Genomic DNA, 13,569 nt, shown 5'->3' with positions numbered 1-13,569 from the left:
CTTGAATATCCAAAATAGAGATGGAATAAAAAGGTTATTTGCAGAAAAATATTTACAATAAAATATAATTTATGTAAATTTTGCATTATTTACAACTTAACATTATTTGTTATTATGAAGGCATACATATAGCACATTTATATAAACTTATTTACACAAAAATCTAAGTCTTGTTAGTGTTCACTATAAGAGAAAGAGAAGGAATAGACTGTAGAGGGAAATTTGGGGTTACAGCTGTGTCTGTAATTTTAAAATATATTTTGATTAAAGTATGATAAAAAGAAATCTTTGTCTGGCCAGCACATCAGTACTTGTTATATTATATATTATATTTTTCTGTATTAAAAGTTAAAATAAAATGGCATTGGTTCAGGAAGAAAAGAAGTGGTTTACTAACATGAAATGATGGTATTTCAAGGACTATATCAGGCTGGTGGGAAAATATTTTGGAATAAGCACCTTTCAAGGTGCTTGACCCTTCAAGTCACAGAAGTAATAATAAAATAATAAACATCTGTTGAAATATTTCTATATGTTAAATGCTCTGTGTATGTATTTTATTCAGCCCACCTCAACAACCCTTTAAGGTAGACACTTTCATTTTCCAGAGTTTTCCGATGGAGAAGGCTAACTTCTCCAAGGTCACACAGCTGGTAAGAGCAGAGCTTAGATTTGAACCAAGTCTCTGTACTTAACTATTTTCTTATGCTGTAAAAACAACCACTGCTACCATGACCAAAAACAAAAGCAAAAACCTAACATTGGAATAATACTTTCCAAATTAGAAAGTATTTTCTCATTTAATATTTATAGCAACTCTGTTTAGTAGATGACGTTATTTTATAAATGAAGAAATTCAGGTGGGGAGGGGTTATGACTTGTCCAAGGTCACCCTGGCAAGAACTCAAATCTAGGCTCTTTCTTCTTCCACCGTGTGACCTTCTCTCCCTTGCCCAAGGCTGACCCTATGAAGATAGTGCTACTTTGATACTTATGCTGTAATTATATTCAGACTTAAATTAGGATAATCACAATATATGGAGGGTTTTAAAAAGATTATTTGTTACAGTTATTATTATTATTCTTTTAAAGGACCCAACAGCATTTAAAAAAATAAATTTATTTATTTATTTATTTACTTTTGGCTGCATTGTGTCTTTGTTGCTGCATGTGGGCTTTCTCTGGTTGCAGCAAGCAGGGGCTACTCTGTTGCGGTGTGTGGGCTTCTCACTGTGGTGGCTTCTCTTGTTGCGGAGCATGGGCTCTAGAGCTCAGGCTCAGTAGCTGTGGCTCATGGGCTTAGTTTGTCCGCGGCATGTGGGATCTTCCCGGACCAGGGATTGAACCCGTGTCCCCTGCATTGGCAGGCGGATTCTTAACCACTGCACCACCAGGGAAGTCCCCAGACAGAGTTATTATTAACTACATTGTCTACCCTGACATAAAGATGAAAACATCAGACTAGAAAATGAAACTAATGGAAAAGACTGGTGAAACAAGTATTAAGCTGTGGTTTGCTAACAGAATCAAGAAAACAAGCAAGGAAACAAATATGTCCTTAAACTTAAAAAGAATATCCCTCTCAGTTCCCTCATAGCATCTTTGACTTCGGAAGACTGTCAGTGGCCTTCAGTCTTAGCACACACAGTTGGTCCCATCATGGAAAACCTGGATCACTAGGAATACTTGGAAATAGAAACAAGGGTTCATGGTCTATTTTTAATAATTCAGAAAGCCCAGTGAAAAGAAAAATTGAGATGAAATAGATCGACTACAACATTAAGTTTCTTCTCATTTGGCTGGCAAGTGAATACAACATTGAATTATTTTTCAATAAGCATACTCCTTTTCTTTGGTACACTTTTTAAATATGGGGTACATAAGGAAATTATAATAGAGTATATTTAGTCGTGAAAATAGTATTCACTGATATAATGTAACATTTGTCAGATGAAGAAACATGGTCCAAAGACAGTAAGTTACTGAAAGGGCCATACAGTTAATTAGAACTCAAGTCCCGGCTCTGTGCTTGCTTTGTTGCCTCTCCTACTTCTACTGCAATAGGGGGTCTTCATTTAAATGATGTTCAAATCAATCACCAATGTGGATGCCCCCCTGCATCAGGTTAATTAAAGGAGTCCTGTTGTACTTACTTATTCATCTTAATAGGTTAGGAGCCACGTACAGAATCAACAGAAGTAAGAGACCCTATAAAAGTATATATTGATACCTGGGAATGAGACTGGTTTTCTTCATCCATTTAACCTGCACTTATCTTTACCTACTCTGTGCTCACCGTCCTTTGTTTTGATCAGACCAGCAAAGTTCTGTTCCTGAGGCCCTTTGTAGAGGAAGGACACAGGACCACACAGTAGTTATTAAGAGCATTGGCTTTGCCACCACTGGACCAAGAATGGCATTTTATCTCTGCCACTTAGGAACTGAGTGACCTGGGGTAAGTTACTGAACCTTCTGATGCCTCGATTTCTTTATTTTGTGAAAGGAAATTATTAGGACTTAGTTTATAGTAGTTGTATTTTGTCATGTATGTTAAGTATTTAGATAGTGCCTGGCCCACAGTAAGTGCTCAAAAATGGTGGTCATTATTGTTATTAGCCTATTATTCATTATCAACAAGTTTATTTAACTGGTAGGAAAATACACAATTTCAATGGTGACTGAAGTGTTTTCTATATGACTTTTTTTCCCCCTGCCTCCTCATCCTCCTGGCCAGCACTCACCTGGGGACTCTTGCCCAATGAAGGTCACTTGGAGCCCACTGGGGCAAGACACGTTCAGGTTTTGGAAGGTGGGAACATAAAGAGTCTCTTGTAAAACAGGTTCTGGTTCTACTTCTTCCTGTAAATAGTTCCACGTGTGAATAATTTCCTGTCATTTTCTCAATGAGATATTGATTTATTATGACTAAACAAAGACTTGATGAATGCTTAGACTATGACTTGCCCAGGACTAGTGAGCCCTGCAGTGGAGCCTATAAGGATGCATGAGTCTCTACCTTTGTGCAATTGATATTTTGCCTGTAGAATGGCACACAGACATATGAAACAGCTAAATAACAGTACCAAATGGTTGGCACATCTTTCCTCAGAAAAGGGAGATATCAAAGTTAATGAGACTAGGAAAGGATCATGGAGGAGCTGAAGCTTGAACTAGGCCTTGAAAGATGCCTCAGTTTGGACATGTAGATGTAAGGGCTGAGCAAGATCCCCACCACCTTCCTTGTGTGATTCTTACAGTTTGGATGCTAGAGACATTATGCTATTAGGATATGTGTCTTTATTTTTCTATAATGAGCATACACTGCTTTTTTAGTAAGTAAAAATAATAAAACACAATAAAAAAGATTATTTATAAGTTTTAATGAGGGTTTGGGTGTGTCTACTTAACAGATTCTAAATAACTTTATGCTCACTATGCCTGAATCCCTTGTTTGGTTATACGTACTCCAGGATGAAAATTATTCGGTTACTTCCAACCCACCCCTAACGATAATCCTTTCAGTTTTTCCAGTTGATTTGCTCAGCGGCTCGCCACTAAATTCATTCCAACTGATCCCCCAGTGTTGGATCTTTAATTTATTCTCTCTAGTCCTCTACTGTTGATCATTTAGGTTGTTCTGCCTTTGTTATTAATAGAGAATAAAATCTGGATCATTGGCTGAAAATCAATTAAAAACACAAAGCAAAATTAAGAGGTAAAAGCTTATGGAATTCTGTAAAATGAAAAATACTGCTCAAAGACACAAACAAGCCATGACAAATGTATCATTACACTCAAAACCAGTAATTATCCCCCACCCTTTCATTGTCATCAATTTAAAAAAATGTTGGGTGGACCGACTGGTTTGCCACCAAATTGCTTTCAGCTAAATTAATGAGTTACCTGGGGATACTCTACTCAGTACTTGAACATTTCTACTTAAGGGTCAAGTGTCCTAGCTTGAGAAACCTCATCTAGTAAAGCTGTGTAAATATGGTGCAGAGGCCAAGTAACATTCAAACCCCATAACTTTCAAAGGGTCAGGCTCTGAAATCCAGGTCCCTGATCACTTTTTAACACTTTTTTTCTAATAAGTTGAGAATTTGTACATTGTACAAACTGTACAACTGTACTAGTAAAACTGAAAGAGTCAAGATTTGATCAGTAGTTTCCTTCTTGTCATTCTTTTAGAACCTCTTTTGATCTATATACTTCTATTAGGAAAATGTTTAGAGTCAAAGAGCTCTCAAGTGTGTGAGTGTGTGAGTGAGTGTGTGTGTGTGTGTGTGTGCGCTTGTTTGCATATGGTGAAGGGTTAGAGGTAGAGGGTGGACTGCTCTTTACCTGGAAGTGGGTTGTCCTTTAGTCTTGCTGAATTCTTAGTACATCAATATCTAAGTCCAGATCTACCTAACAGAAGTGTTTCCACTACTTAGTTAGAGATCCTACCCTTCCAATTGTTGTTTATCTCAATGGAATTAAATTCAGTATTGAAAATAAGGACTGGTAGGAACTTGACCATCTAAGCAAAGAACATCCAAGATTCAATGTGGAAAAATGGTTGAACTAGTTATTCTGAGTTTGAAATGAATGACCTGAGACAGTTTGTTTAAGACAGTATGTCTCCTGGTGTGGGAATTCAACTCCTGTGCGCAGACCTCTTCTTGTCCATTCAAAACTGAAAGTACAAGGAGTGTTACTGAATCTGCACAGTAAAATATATGCACTGCAATAACACTATTGACATAACTCATGATTTAAAAAAAGTTAACATTGAGGCAGAAGCAGAGTTTGGGAATACATGGCAAGGTCCACTTACCTTTTTCTCTTCTTCCTTTGGGAGCTCCTCTTCTTTAAGAGATTCTTTGGATTTTTCTTTGCTTTTTGTTTTCCCTTTTCCTTTGCTTTGAGGAATACTCACTATAACAGGAATTACTGTTGGAGTATGTGCTGATGGGATATTCAACATTGCTTCCAAGTTAGGATCCTTATCCTCTATAAAGAGAAAGAGGAGAAAACAAGTAAATTAGACATTTATATTTGATATGTTTGTTAAATAAAATTTACATCTCAAACATTTATACCACTTGGCAATTTTTACCTTGCTGAGTAGGATTGATCAGTTGGATAGGTTTCAGGGGTAATGTAGTTGATTTGGAAATCAAAATTGTAGCTTAGAAATTTGAGGCACTTAATACTTTGATGCATTTGATTGAGTCATGATTTCACACACTCTTGCCTCCCTATCTAGATTGTAAACTCCTAATGATAGGGCAGTAACCATCTCTTCATTTTTTTGAGAAATATTTATTGAGGCTCATATGTAAAACGTGTGGAGCAGTGGATAATAATGAAAAAGAAAAATAAAGGACCTTGTGAAGTCAAAATAGTCTAACTAAGATCTGTACTCAAATAGCTTCAATACAAGGACATATTAAATAGAAACATAAGGGATACAAACAAGGAAATTTAGAAAAGAAATAGATTATTTCTGGCTGAGATGATAAAAGAAGTTTTCTTATTGAAGACTGATTTTATTCTGGGTTTAATGGATTGTTAGAATTCTAAAAGGAGAGCCAATCCATGGAGGAACTATGTTGGAAACTTCCAAGCATCCCCTTACGTCTTAGGTTATATCCTCTTCTGGGTTCCAGGGTAACACTCCCACCTGGATCTCCTCTTACCTCTGGTTATTTTTTTCGCAGTCTCCTTTACTAACGCTTCCTCTTTGTTAAATGTTGGTAGGTCCCAGTTTTTTTCCCCCTTCTCATTACACAACAGATGTTCTCAACTCTGGCTGCACATAATCATTTTTCATGGAATTAAACGAAATGCTCAGGCCCCCACCTTGACTCTCTGGGGACGAGGCCCAGGCATTTATAGTTGTGAAACACAATCACATGTAATTGTGATACACAGTGAGGGCTGAGAGCCTTTATTATCTCTATTAGATCTGAGTATCTTGTTCACTACTGGGGCTCCAGCTGTCATCTACATTTGAATGACTGCAAAATTTACACCTCCGGGCACAAGCTTTCTTCTCAGCTTCAGATCTGTATTTCCAACTGCTCTTAGACATCTACCCCTGCTTGTGGTACTGGAGACATTTCAAAATCAGTAAGTCTCTCCTCTTCCAAGCAGATAACCCTCCCTCCTATGTTCTCAACCTCAGTCAATGCCATGACCAATCATGCACTTTGTTTCTCAAGTTAGACATTGAGATTGTATGCATTTTCTCTTTTGGACTCACCCTATACATCCAACCAGTCACGGAGCCCTCAGAAATTTCTCTCAAATCATGCCTCTCCTATCTATTCCTACCACCTTAGTTCATATTCTTATTCACTTGCTTGATTTTTTGTAGCAGTTTCCTAATACCACCACCTCAGTGTACTTTCCAAACTATCACTATGATTATGTTCCTAAAATGAAATCTTTTCATGTCACTTCCCTTTTCATACTTAAAAAACTCTGGCGCTCACAAATCTTGTAGGACACACAATGCTCACCCTCCTCCACTCCAGTCACACTCAACCTCTCATTTTTCTGTAAAGATGTCATGCTTTTACCCAACTGTGTATTTATACAAATGGTTCTTACTGTCTAGAATTCCCTTTCCTTGCTGCTTTGTCAGGATAGTTCCTACTCACCTATAAAGTCTCATCTCAGATGCTATGCTTTCTCTCTCAAGTATTTTCTGGCTGTCCCCAGTACTTGGTTTATATATAATTTCTAGCACTTATGCAGTTATTTCACTATTTATGGTTTCTGTTCCCATTAGACAATGAATTCTTTGAGTAGCTGTAACATGGTTTTATTCATCTTAGTGACTCAGTGCCAGTAAGATGCCTGACTCATAGCAAGTACAGAATATAAATAGCGAATGGCATCTAGTTAGAGGCAGCTGGAAACTCCTCCCTCTCATCCCCATCCATTTACTCAATCAGTAAATATTTACTGAGTACCTACTACTGTGTACCATGCATTGGGTAACCAGTGATGAATGAGACATCAGGAACTTGTAACGTAATGAGAAGTTCAGATGAAGAGAACCTCAGGTATTCAATGTCATGTGTTAAGCCCGTGATAGGAAAAGTACAGAGTGACAGGGGAACCCAGAAGAAAGGCATTTGCCACAAAACACTTCCATACAAGCTGTACTTTATACAGCTGTCCTTCAGTATACACAGGGGGTTGGTCCCAGAAAACCCCATGGATACCAATATCTGTGGATGCTCAAGTCCCTTATATAAAATAGTGTAGTATTTATTTGCATATAACCTATGGACATTCTCCCATATACTTTAAATCATTTCTAGATTACTTATAATACCTAATACAATGTAAATGTTATAAAATAGTTATTATACTGCATCATTTAGGAAATAATGACAAAAAATTAGTCTGTACATGTTCAGTACAGACGGAATCATGCAACCATCATGTGCTTAACTACATGGTACATGTCAGCAACAACATAACATTATCTTTCTTTCAACACTTACAGATGGCTTTTGTTTAATGACCCAAAAGAGAAATACATGGAATAAAACATAGACTATTTAAAATACATATAGAAAATATAATCATAGAAAAAATATTAATTCTCTCTCTCTCTCACACACACACACATAGTGTTAACAATCACCAAAACCCTAGTTCTCCTGTCTTGATTACCCTTGCATGATGATGATGATGATGATGATGATGATGATGATGATTGCTATATGGTGTCTATGGTACCGATGTGGCAAGGCGATGAGATGTGTGGCACTCTAGGTAAGTGATGAGACATCAGGCTGAGTTAAGTCTTCTGACAGGATGTCAGAAGGATTATCTAGTCAGGAGAATTGGGTTCCAATTGCAGACACTGTCACTTTGGAGGAGGCTCAATAATACTAATGTCAGGATATCTGGAGGTTGAGGGCTGAGGATCTTAAAGCACTGAAGTTCTAGGCTTCACAACTGCAGATGCTTTAGTTAGAAACACTGTTATAGGAAGCTGTTTCTTCCTTTTCTTTGCATCATCAAACAAGTCTTGCAATGATTGTTGGCATACTGCTATACCTTGGATACCACAGAGGCTTCAGTCCATCAAAGGACTGTACTTGAGGATCATATCCTTTAACACTTGCACCTATTGAAAAAGCACTGCAATGTTTTCACGTGTCCAAATTGATGGCTCTGCTTCCTCTAAATTTTCTCTGTAGAAAAAATCATCTGTAGATGACTTAGGCAGATCTTTGAGCTCCTTGTTGGTAAGGATTCCTCTATACTCTTCTATGTGTTCCTTGATGTCACCCTAGATCATGTCAAAGAAGCCTCCCCCCCACCCAACTTCCCTTGCAACATTCAAGATATTCCTGATTTCTACATCAATAGTAGGGAAGCCCCTGAGATCATCGACTACCTCACACCATAATGGCTTCCAACATGCATTGACTGTCTTAGGCTTTAGGGCACCTACAGCCTCTGCAGTAAGCACAGTTCCAACCATAATTGTGACGCTCTTCCATAAATCCACTATTTTTTTAATAAATTTATTTATTTTTTTACTTACTTTTGGCTGCATTGGGTCTTTGTTGCTGTGCGTGGGCTTCCTCTAGTTGTGGCGAGCAGGAGCTACTCTTCATTGCGGTGCACGGGCTTCTCATTGCAGTGGCTTCTCTTGTTGCCAAGTGCGGGCTCTAGGAGCGTGGGCTTCAGTAGTTGCAGCACACGGGCTCAGTAGTTGTGGTGCACGGGCTTAGCTGCTCTGCAGCAAATGGGATCTTCCTGGACTAGGGATGGAACCCGTGTCCCCTGCATTGGCAGGCGGTTTCTTAACCACTACACCACGAGGGAAGTCCCTAAATCCACAATGTTGCAATCAGGGTTAGCACCAAGGGCAGCATGAATCTTCCTGAAGGTGAGGCAGGTATAGGTTGCCTTAATGTCCTCGATGATGCCTTGATTGAGTGGCTGCAGCAGTGATACAGTGTTAGGAGGCAGGAACATCACTTCCACCTCCTTGTCAATGAGGCAGAGAAATTGAGTTAGTTGGGAGCATTGTCAATTATGAGGAGCACCTTGAATGGTAGCTCTTTCTCTTTGAGGTATTTCTTCATTTTAGGAATGAAGCACTGGTGGAACCATTCCAAGAACAAGACGGCTGTCACCCAAGCTTTCCTGTTGTGCTGCCAGAACAGCATAGACAATTTTTGTTTTTGTTCTTTTGGGCCCAGGAGTTGTTTGCTCATAGACTAGGCTTGATCATGTGACCTGCTGCATTGCCACATAGCCCGAGAGTAAGGTAAGCTTTCCAGTCCTTGAACCCCAGGGTCTGCTCGGCATTCTGACGGATGTAGGTACGACTGGGCATCAGCCTGTTTTATCACAATTGAAGACTTGCTCTAGAAGGTAGCCTTTCTCTTCTTGAGTTCTTCTGGGAACACTGATGTTGCTTTGGCACTGGCCGATGTCGATTCTCCTGTGATCTTTAAGTTCTTGAGGGTGTAGCATTTTACCAGCTAACCAGCCATCTATTAGTGCCCTTAAACTCCTTCCTCTCACTCTCCTCACCCCTCACAACAGTGCACACAGAGGCTAAGTGCTCTTTCACGCGTAATTTTGCCATCCAAAGGGACATACTTCTGTAACATGTCCCCTAGCCACATACAAAATACAAGCACTTTGTAAGCACTTTGTCATGAACCTGCGAGACCATTTTTGCCATTGTAGGGGCAGCTCTAACCCTGCCATGAACTTCGGCTTCTTTCTGCTTTACTGTGAGAATGTTCCATTTGTTCTTAGTGACCTTACATCCCACTTTGGCAAGCCACACGCCACTTTTCAGAAGATCAAAGATCTGTATTTTCTTGTCGAGAGACAGCACTTTCTGCTCTCTCTTGGCATTTGAGGAATTGTTTTGACCACTTAACTGCTTTTTGGGAGCCATTTTTCACAGAAACCAAGCATGAACACACAATACAAGTAGCAAACGAACGGAACACCAGACCAGCAATGCTCAGACAATGAGCACTGGAGAGAGTGCAGGTCTGTGACGTGGTAGGTGGCCACAGTAGGGTGTGCCTACACATCACTTCATTCACGTGGCTTCAGCATAGTGATCGGCATGGGGCAAATTTGGGGGCAAAGTTTTGCTTTTTGCAACTTCCTGGAATTTTTTTAAAAATATTATTTTCAATTCAAGGTTGGTCGAATCTGCGAATTCAGAACCCACGGATATGGGATACAGAGGACTGACTGTACTGCGCAGTTTGCTTTTCCACAAACGTGTCATGCTTTTACACTACTGAGCTTTTGCACATGCTATTCCTGGTATAGAATTCCCTTCCTTTGATTCTTTGCCTAAGCAATTTCCACTCAACTCCAAAGACCCAGTTCACATGGGTGAAGCATTCCTCAGAGCAAGTAACCTGTAATCTGAGTCCTGAAGTATAGGAGGAAGTTCATTGTTGAAAGTGGTGATGTACGTAGCAAGAGAAAGAATTCTGAGCAAGGGGCACAACATGGGCAATTGGTCAGAGATAAGACAGAGCACAGTTCATCAAGGAACTGAAAGGCACAAAAAAGACTAGGGTAGCCAAGAGCTGGAGATAACCTAAATGTCCACTGACAGATAACTGGATAAATAAAATGTGCTGTATACATTCAGTGGAATGCTGTTCAGTCTTAAGAAAGAAATTCTGTAATGTGTAACAATGTGGATGATCCTTGAGCACATTATGCTAAGTGAAATAAGCCAGTCATAGAAAGACAAACACTGCATGATTCCACTTATGTGAGGTATCTAAAATAGCTGAATTCATAGAATCAAAGAGTAGAATGGTGGTTGTCAGGGGCTGCGGAGAGAAGGAAATTGGAAGCATAAAGTAATATCATAATCAACGGGCATAAGTTTCAGTTAAGCAAGATCAATAAGCTCTAGAGAGCTGTATATATTGAATTAAGAGGGCGGGGGAACTGGATTGGAAATTTGTTTAGCCACTAGCAGATAAACGTTCTTAAATATTAGTATTATATGCATCCTTAAGGAATTTATAATATATTTTTTACAAAGACTCATGCCTTCAACTTTTCTAATATACAGGAAGTAAAACATTACTTATTATCTACACTATAAACATTTTCAAACGCAGTACCTATAAACTGAAATTAGGAACATCTGTATTAAATGGAAAGATTACATATTAATTTAAGGATTAGATCAAGAATAAGTAAATCACTTAGAAAATAGCAGCAACATAGTTGATATAGAGTGTAAATATCTTAATGTAAAATAATGATAACCTTGTTCAGTTGGAGTATGGTTTGTTAGTGACTGTGTGTGATTGTGGATTTTAATACATAATTTGTTAGGCAACAAATGACTTTTCCAAGTGTTGGATTAAAAATGAATCAACTACAAAATTAAAAGTCAAACCCCCAAATAAAGCAAAAATACTAACAAATTTAATGGGCTCTCTAACCCACTAAAGTACTACAATACTTGGCACAAGGTAAGAAACATGGATTAATGATCCATGGGAATATTGTCTCTAGAGAAATGAAACTACATAGTACGGCAGATAATTGGATCACCACAATTCACATGTAGTTTAAGGTCACACAACATAGGGATTACCTTTTGATTTTATAAAGCTTTTTTTTTTTTAATCTCTTGTGGTTAGATCCCTGTAAAATGCATGAGAACCCACAAGATTTCCTAACTGGTTCTTGGTAAAGTGACAGGTCATTTTGTGGTTTGTAAGGAAATAGCTTCCAGTTGGAGAATTTGTTTATTAAGAGTAGGGTTGGGCTTCTCTGGTGGCGCAGTGGTTGAGAGTCCGCCTGCCGATGCAGGGGACACGGGTTCGTGCCCTGGTCCGGGAAGATCCCACATGCCGCAGAGCGGCTGGGCCCGTGAGCCATGGCCGCTGAGCCTGCGCGTCAGGAGCCTGTGCTCCGCAACGGGAGAGGCCACAGCGGTGGGAGGCCCGCGTACCTCAAAAAAAAAAAAAGAGTAGGGTAAATAAATCCTTCAAGATGTCCAATGAATGGCTCCTTTAAGATTAATGTTCTGAAGCACATTGAGGAGTTCCATAAACACAGGATTCATAGAAATATTATTCTGTAGAAAACCAAGAGGATTCTTTGGCAAATCATGTTTTTTTTTGGTACCAACTAACAGACTTATTTTCATGGGTTAGTTAACAAAGATAACTTATATGTATGTACATGTGGTTATATGTGAGATTATATGTATGAAAAGTGCTGTTTAAAATGTCAAATTATTGTTATTTTCTACGTATGCAAGATTATATATATACATACATATGTACACACACATATGTATGTACACACACATATATTCCCACTGCTCAGGAAATGAGGGGCATTAAATCAGAACATGTTTATCAACAAGTAAGCTGATGGAGGGTGGGCAGCTGCCCTTGGTCACGGGACACTTATCCTTTCTGTTGTGTTTAATTCACCTGGCGCCATTCCACTTGATCCATAGTAACTTATTGAGAGGCAGATTCCATTTTCCAAGGTGGCAGAAAAAGATCCAAACTTGCTGACAGCTTTATTCTCTGCATTTGACTCTTCTAAAAGATAAAATCAAATCAAGAACATTTTTGTTTTATCAAAAAGAAATGTAAGCAAAACTCAGTGTGAAGTGGAAATCACCCAAATATGTAAAAGCATGGATATGATTAAGTAAATTATGATATGTACATATTCCAATGAATTATTATGAAATCATTAAAAAGTCTTTTTTTTTTAATCTTTAGATATATATTTTTTAATCAAAGTATAATTGACTTACATTAGTTTCAGGTACACAGCATAGTGGTTTGATATTTTTATAGATTATGCACCATACAGTTATTATAATATGATTTTTTAAAATATTTAATGAATAGGAAACTGCTCATCATGATAAAGTGAAAGACATACACTGTGAATAGTGGTTACTGCTGGGATGGTAGAATTATGAGCAACTGTCATCTTTTTAAAGTATTCCTATATTTCCTAATTTTTATACTAAACCATATATTTTTATATCAGATAAAACAAAGAAGAGTAATTTTTAAATTTCTGTTTTTAAGTTCTTGGGTACATTCAAACTTGTCAAACATTGTATTCTTACCTTGAATTTATAAAACACTGTGACTATAACTAAATTTATTAGCTAGATTTAGTTATTGATCTTATTACTTATTACTAACTTGAGTCCAAAAGCATTTTATTAATTAACTCATCTCCATTTGCAGGTATAACCTACACTGGGCAAGAAGCAATTAATTTTTCCAGCTGGTGTTGCCGGGACATGTTAAATGGTGTTATCAAGAAGTTTCATGGTGTATGATCAATGGACATCCACTTGGAACTCTCATCTACAAGCAGGTCGAGATGCTCATGGCCAAATTTAGGATTTTTTTCTTGTTCTTGCAGTTTAAGAAAATTGATACTACATGGAGATCCAAGTGATAGATCATAGATAGAAACCCTATCATTCACAGTCAATATTGCAGAGAAGCCAAACCTTCAGTAGGAATCAATTAATAAGGACCTGAGTCCTAG

The 13,569-nt window shown here is 38.2% G+C and overlaps 1 protein-coding gene across 1 annotated transcript in view; it reads right to left on the bottom strand.

Moving 5' to 3' along the window:
• Positions 1–13,569, bottom strand: part of SPAG17 (sperm associated antigen 17) — a 222,916-nt gene that overhangs the window by 79,256 nt on the left and 130,091 nt on the right. The window contains 3 exon segments of the mRNA XM_012533757.3: positions 2,742–2,859; positions 4,820–4,995; positions 12,477–12,590. Of these exon segments, the coding sequence (XP_012389211.1) occupies positions 2,742–2,859; positions 4,820–4,995; positions 12,477–12,590 (408 nt within the window).

This window comes from Orcinus orca, chromosome 1, assembly GCF_937001465.1.
Source record: "Orcinus orca chromosome 1, mOrcOrc1.1, whole genome shotgun sequence".
NCBI lineage: Eukaryota > Metazoa > Chordata > Mammalia > Artiodactyla > Delphinidae > Orcinus > Orcinus orca.
This window is presented reverse-complemented; position numbering and strand designations above follow the sequence as displayed.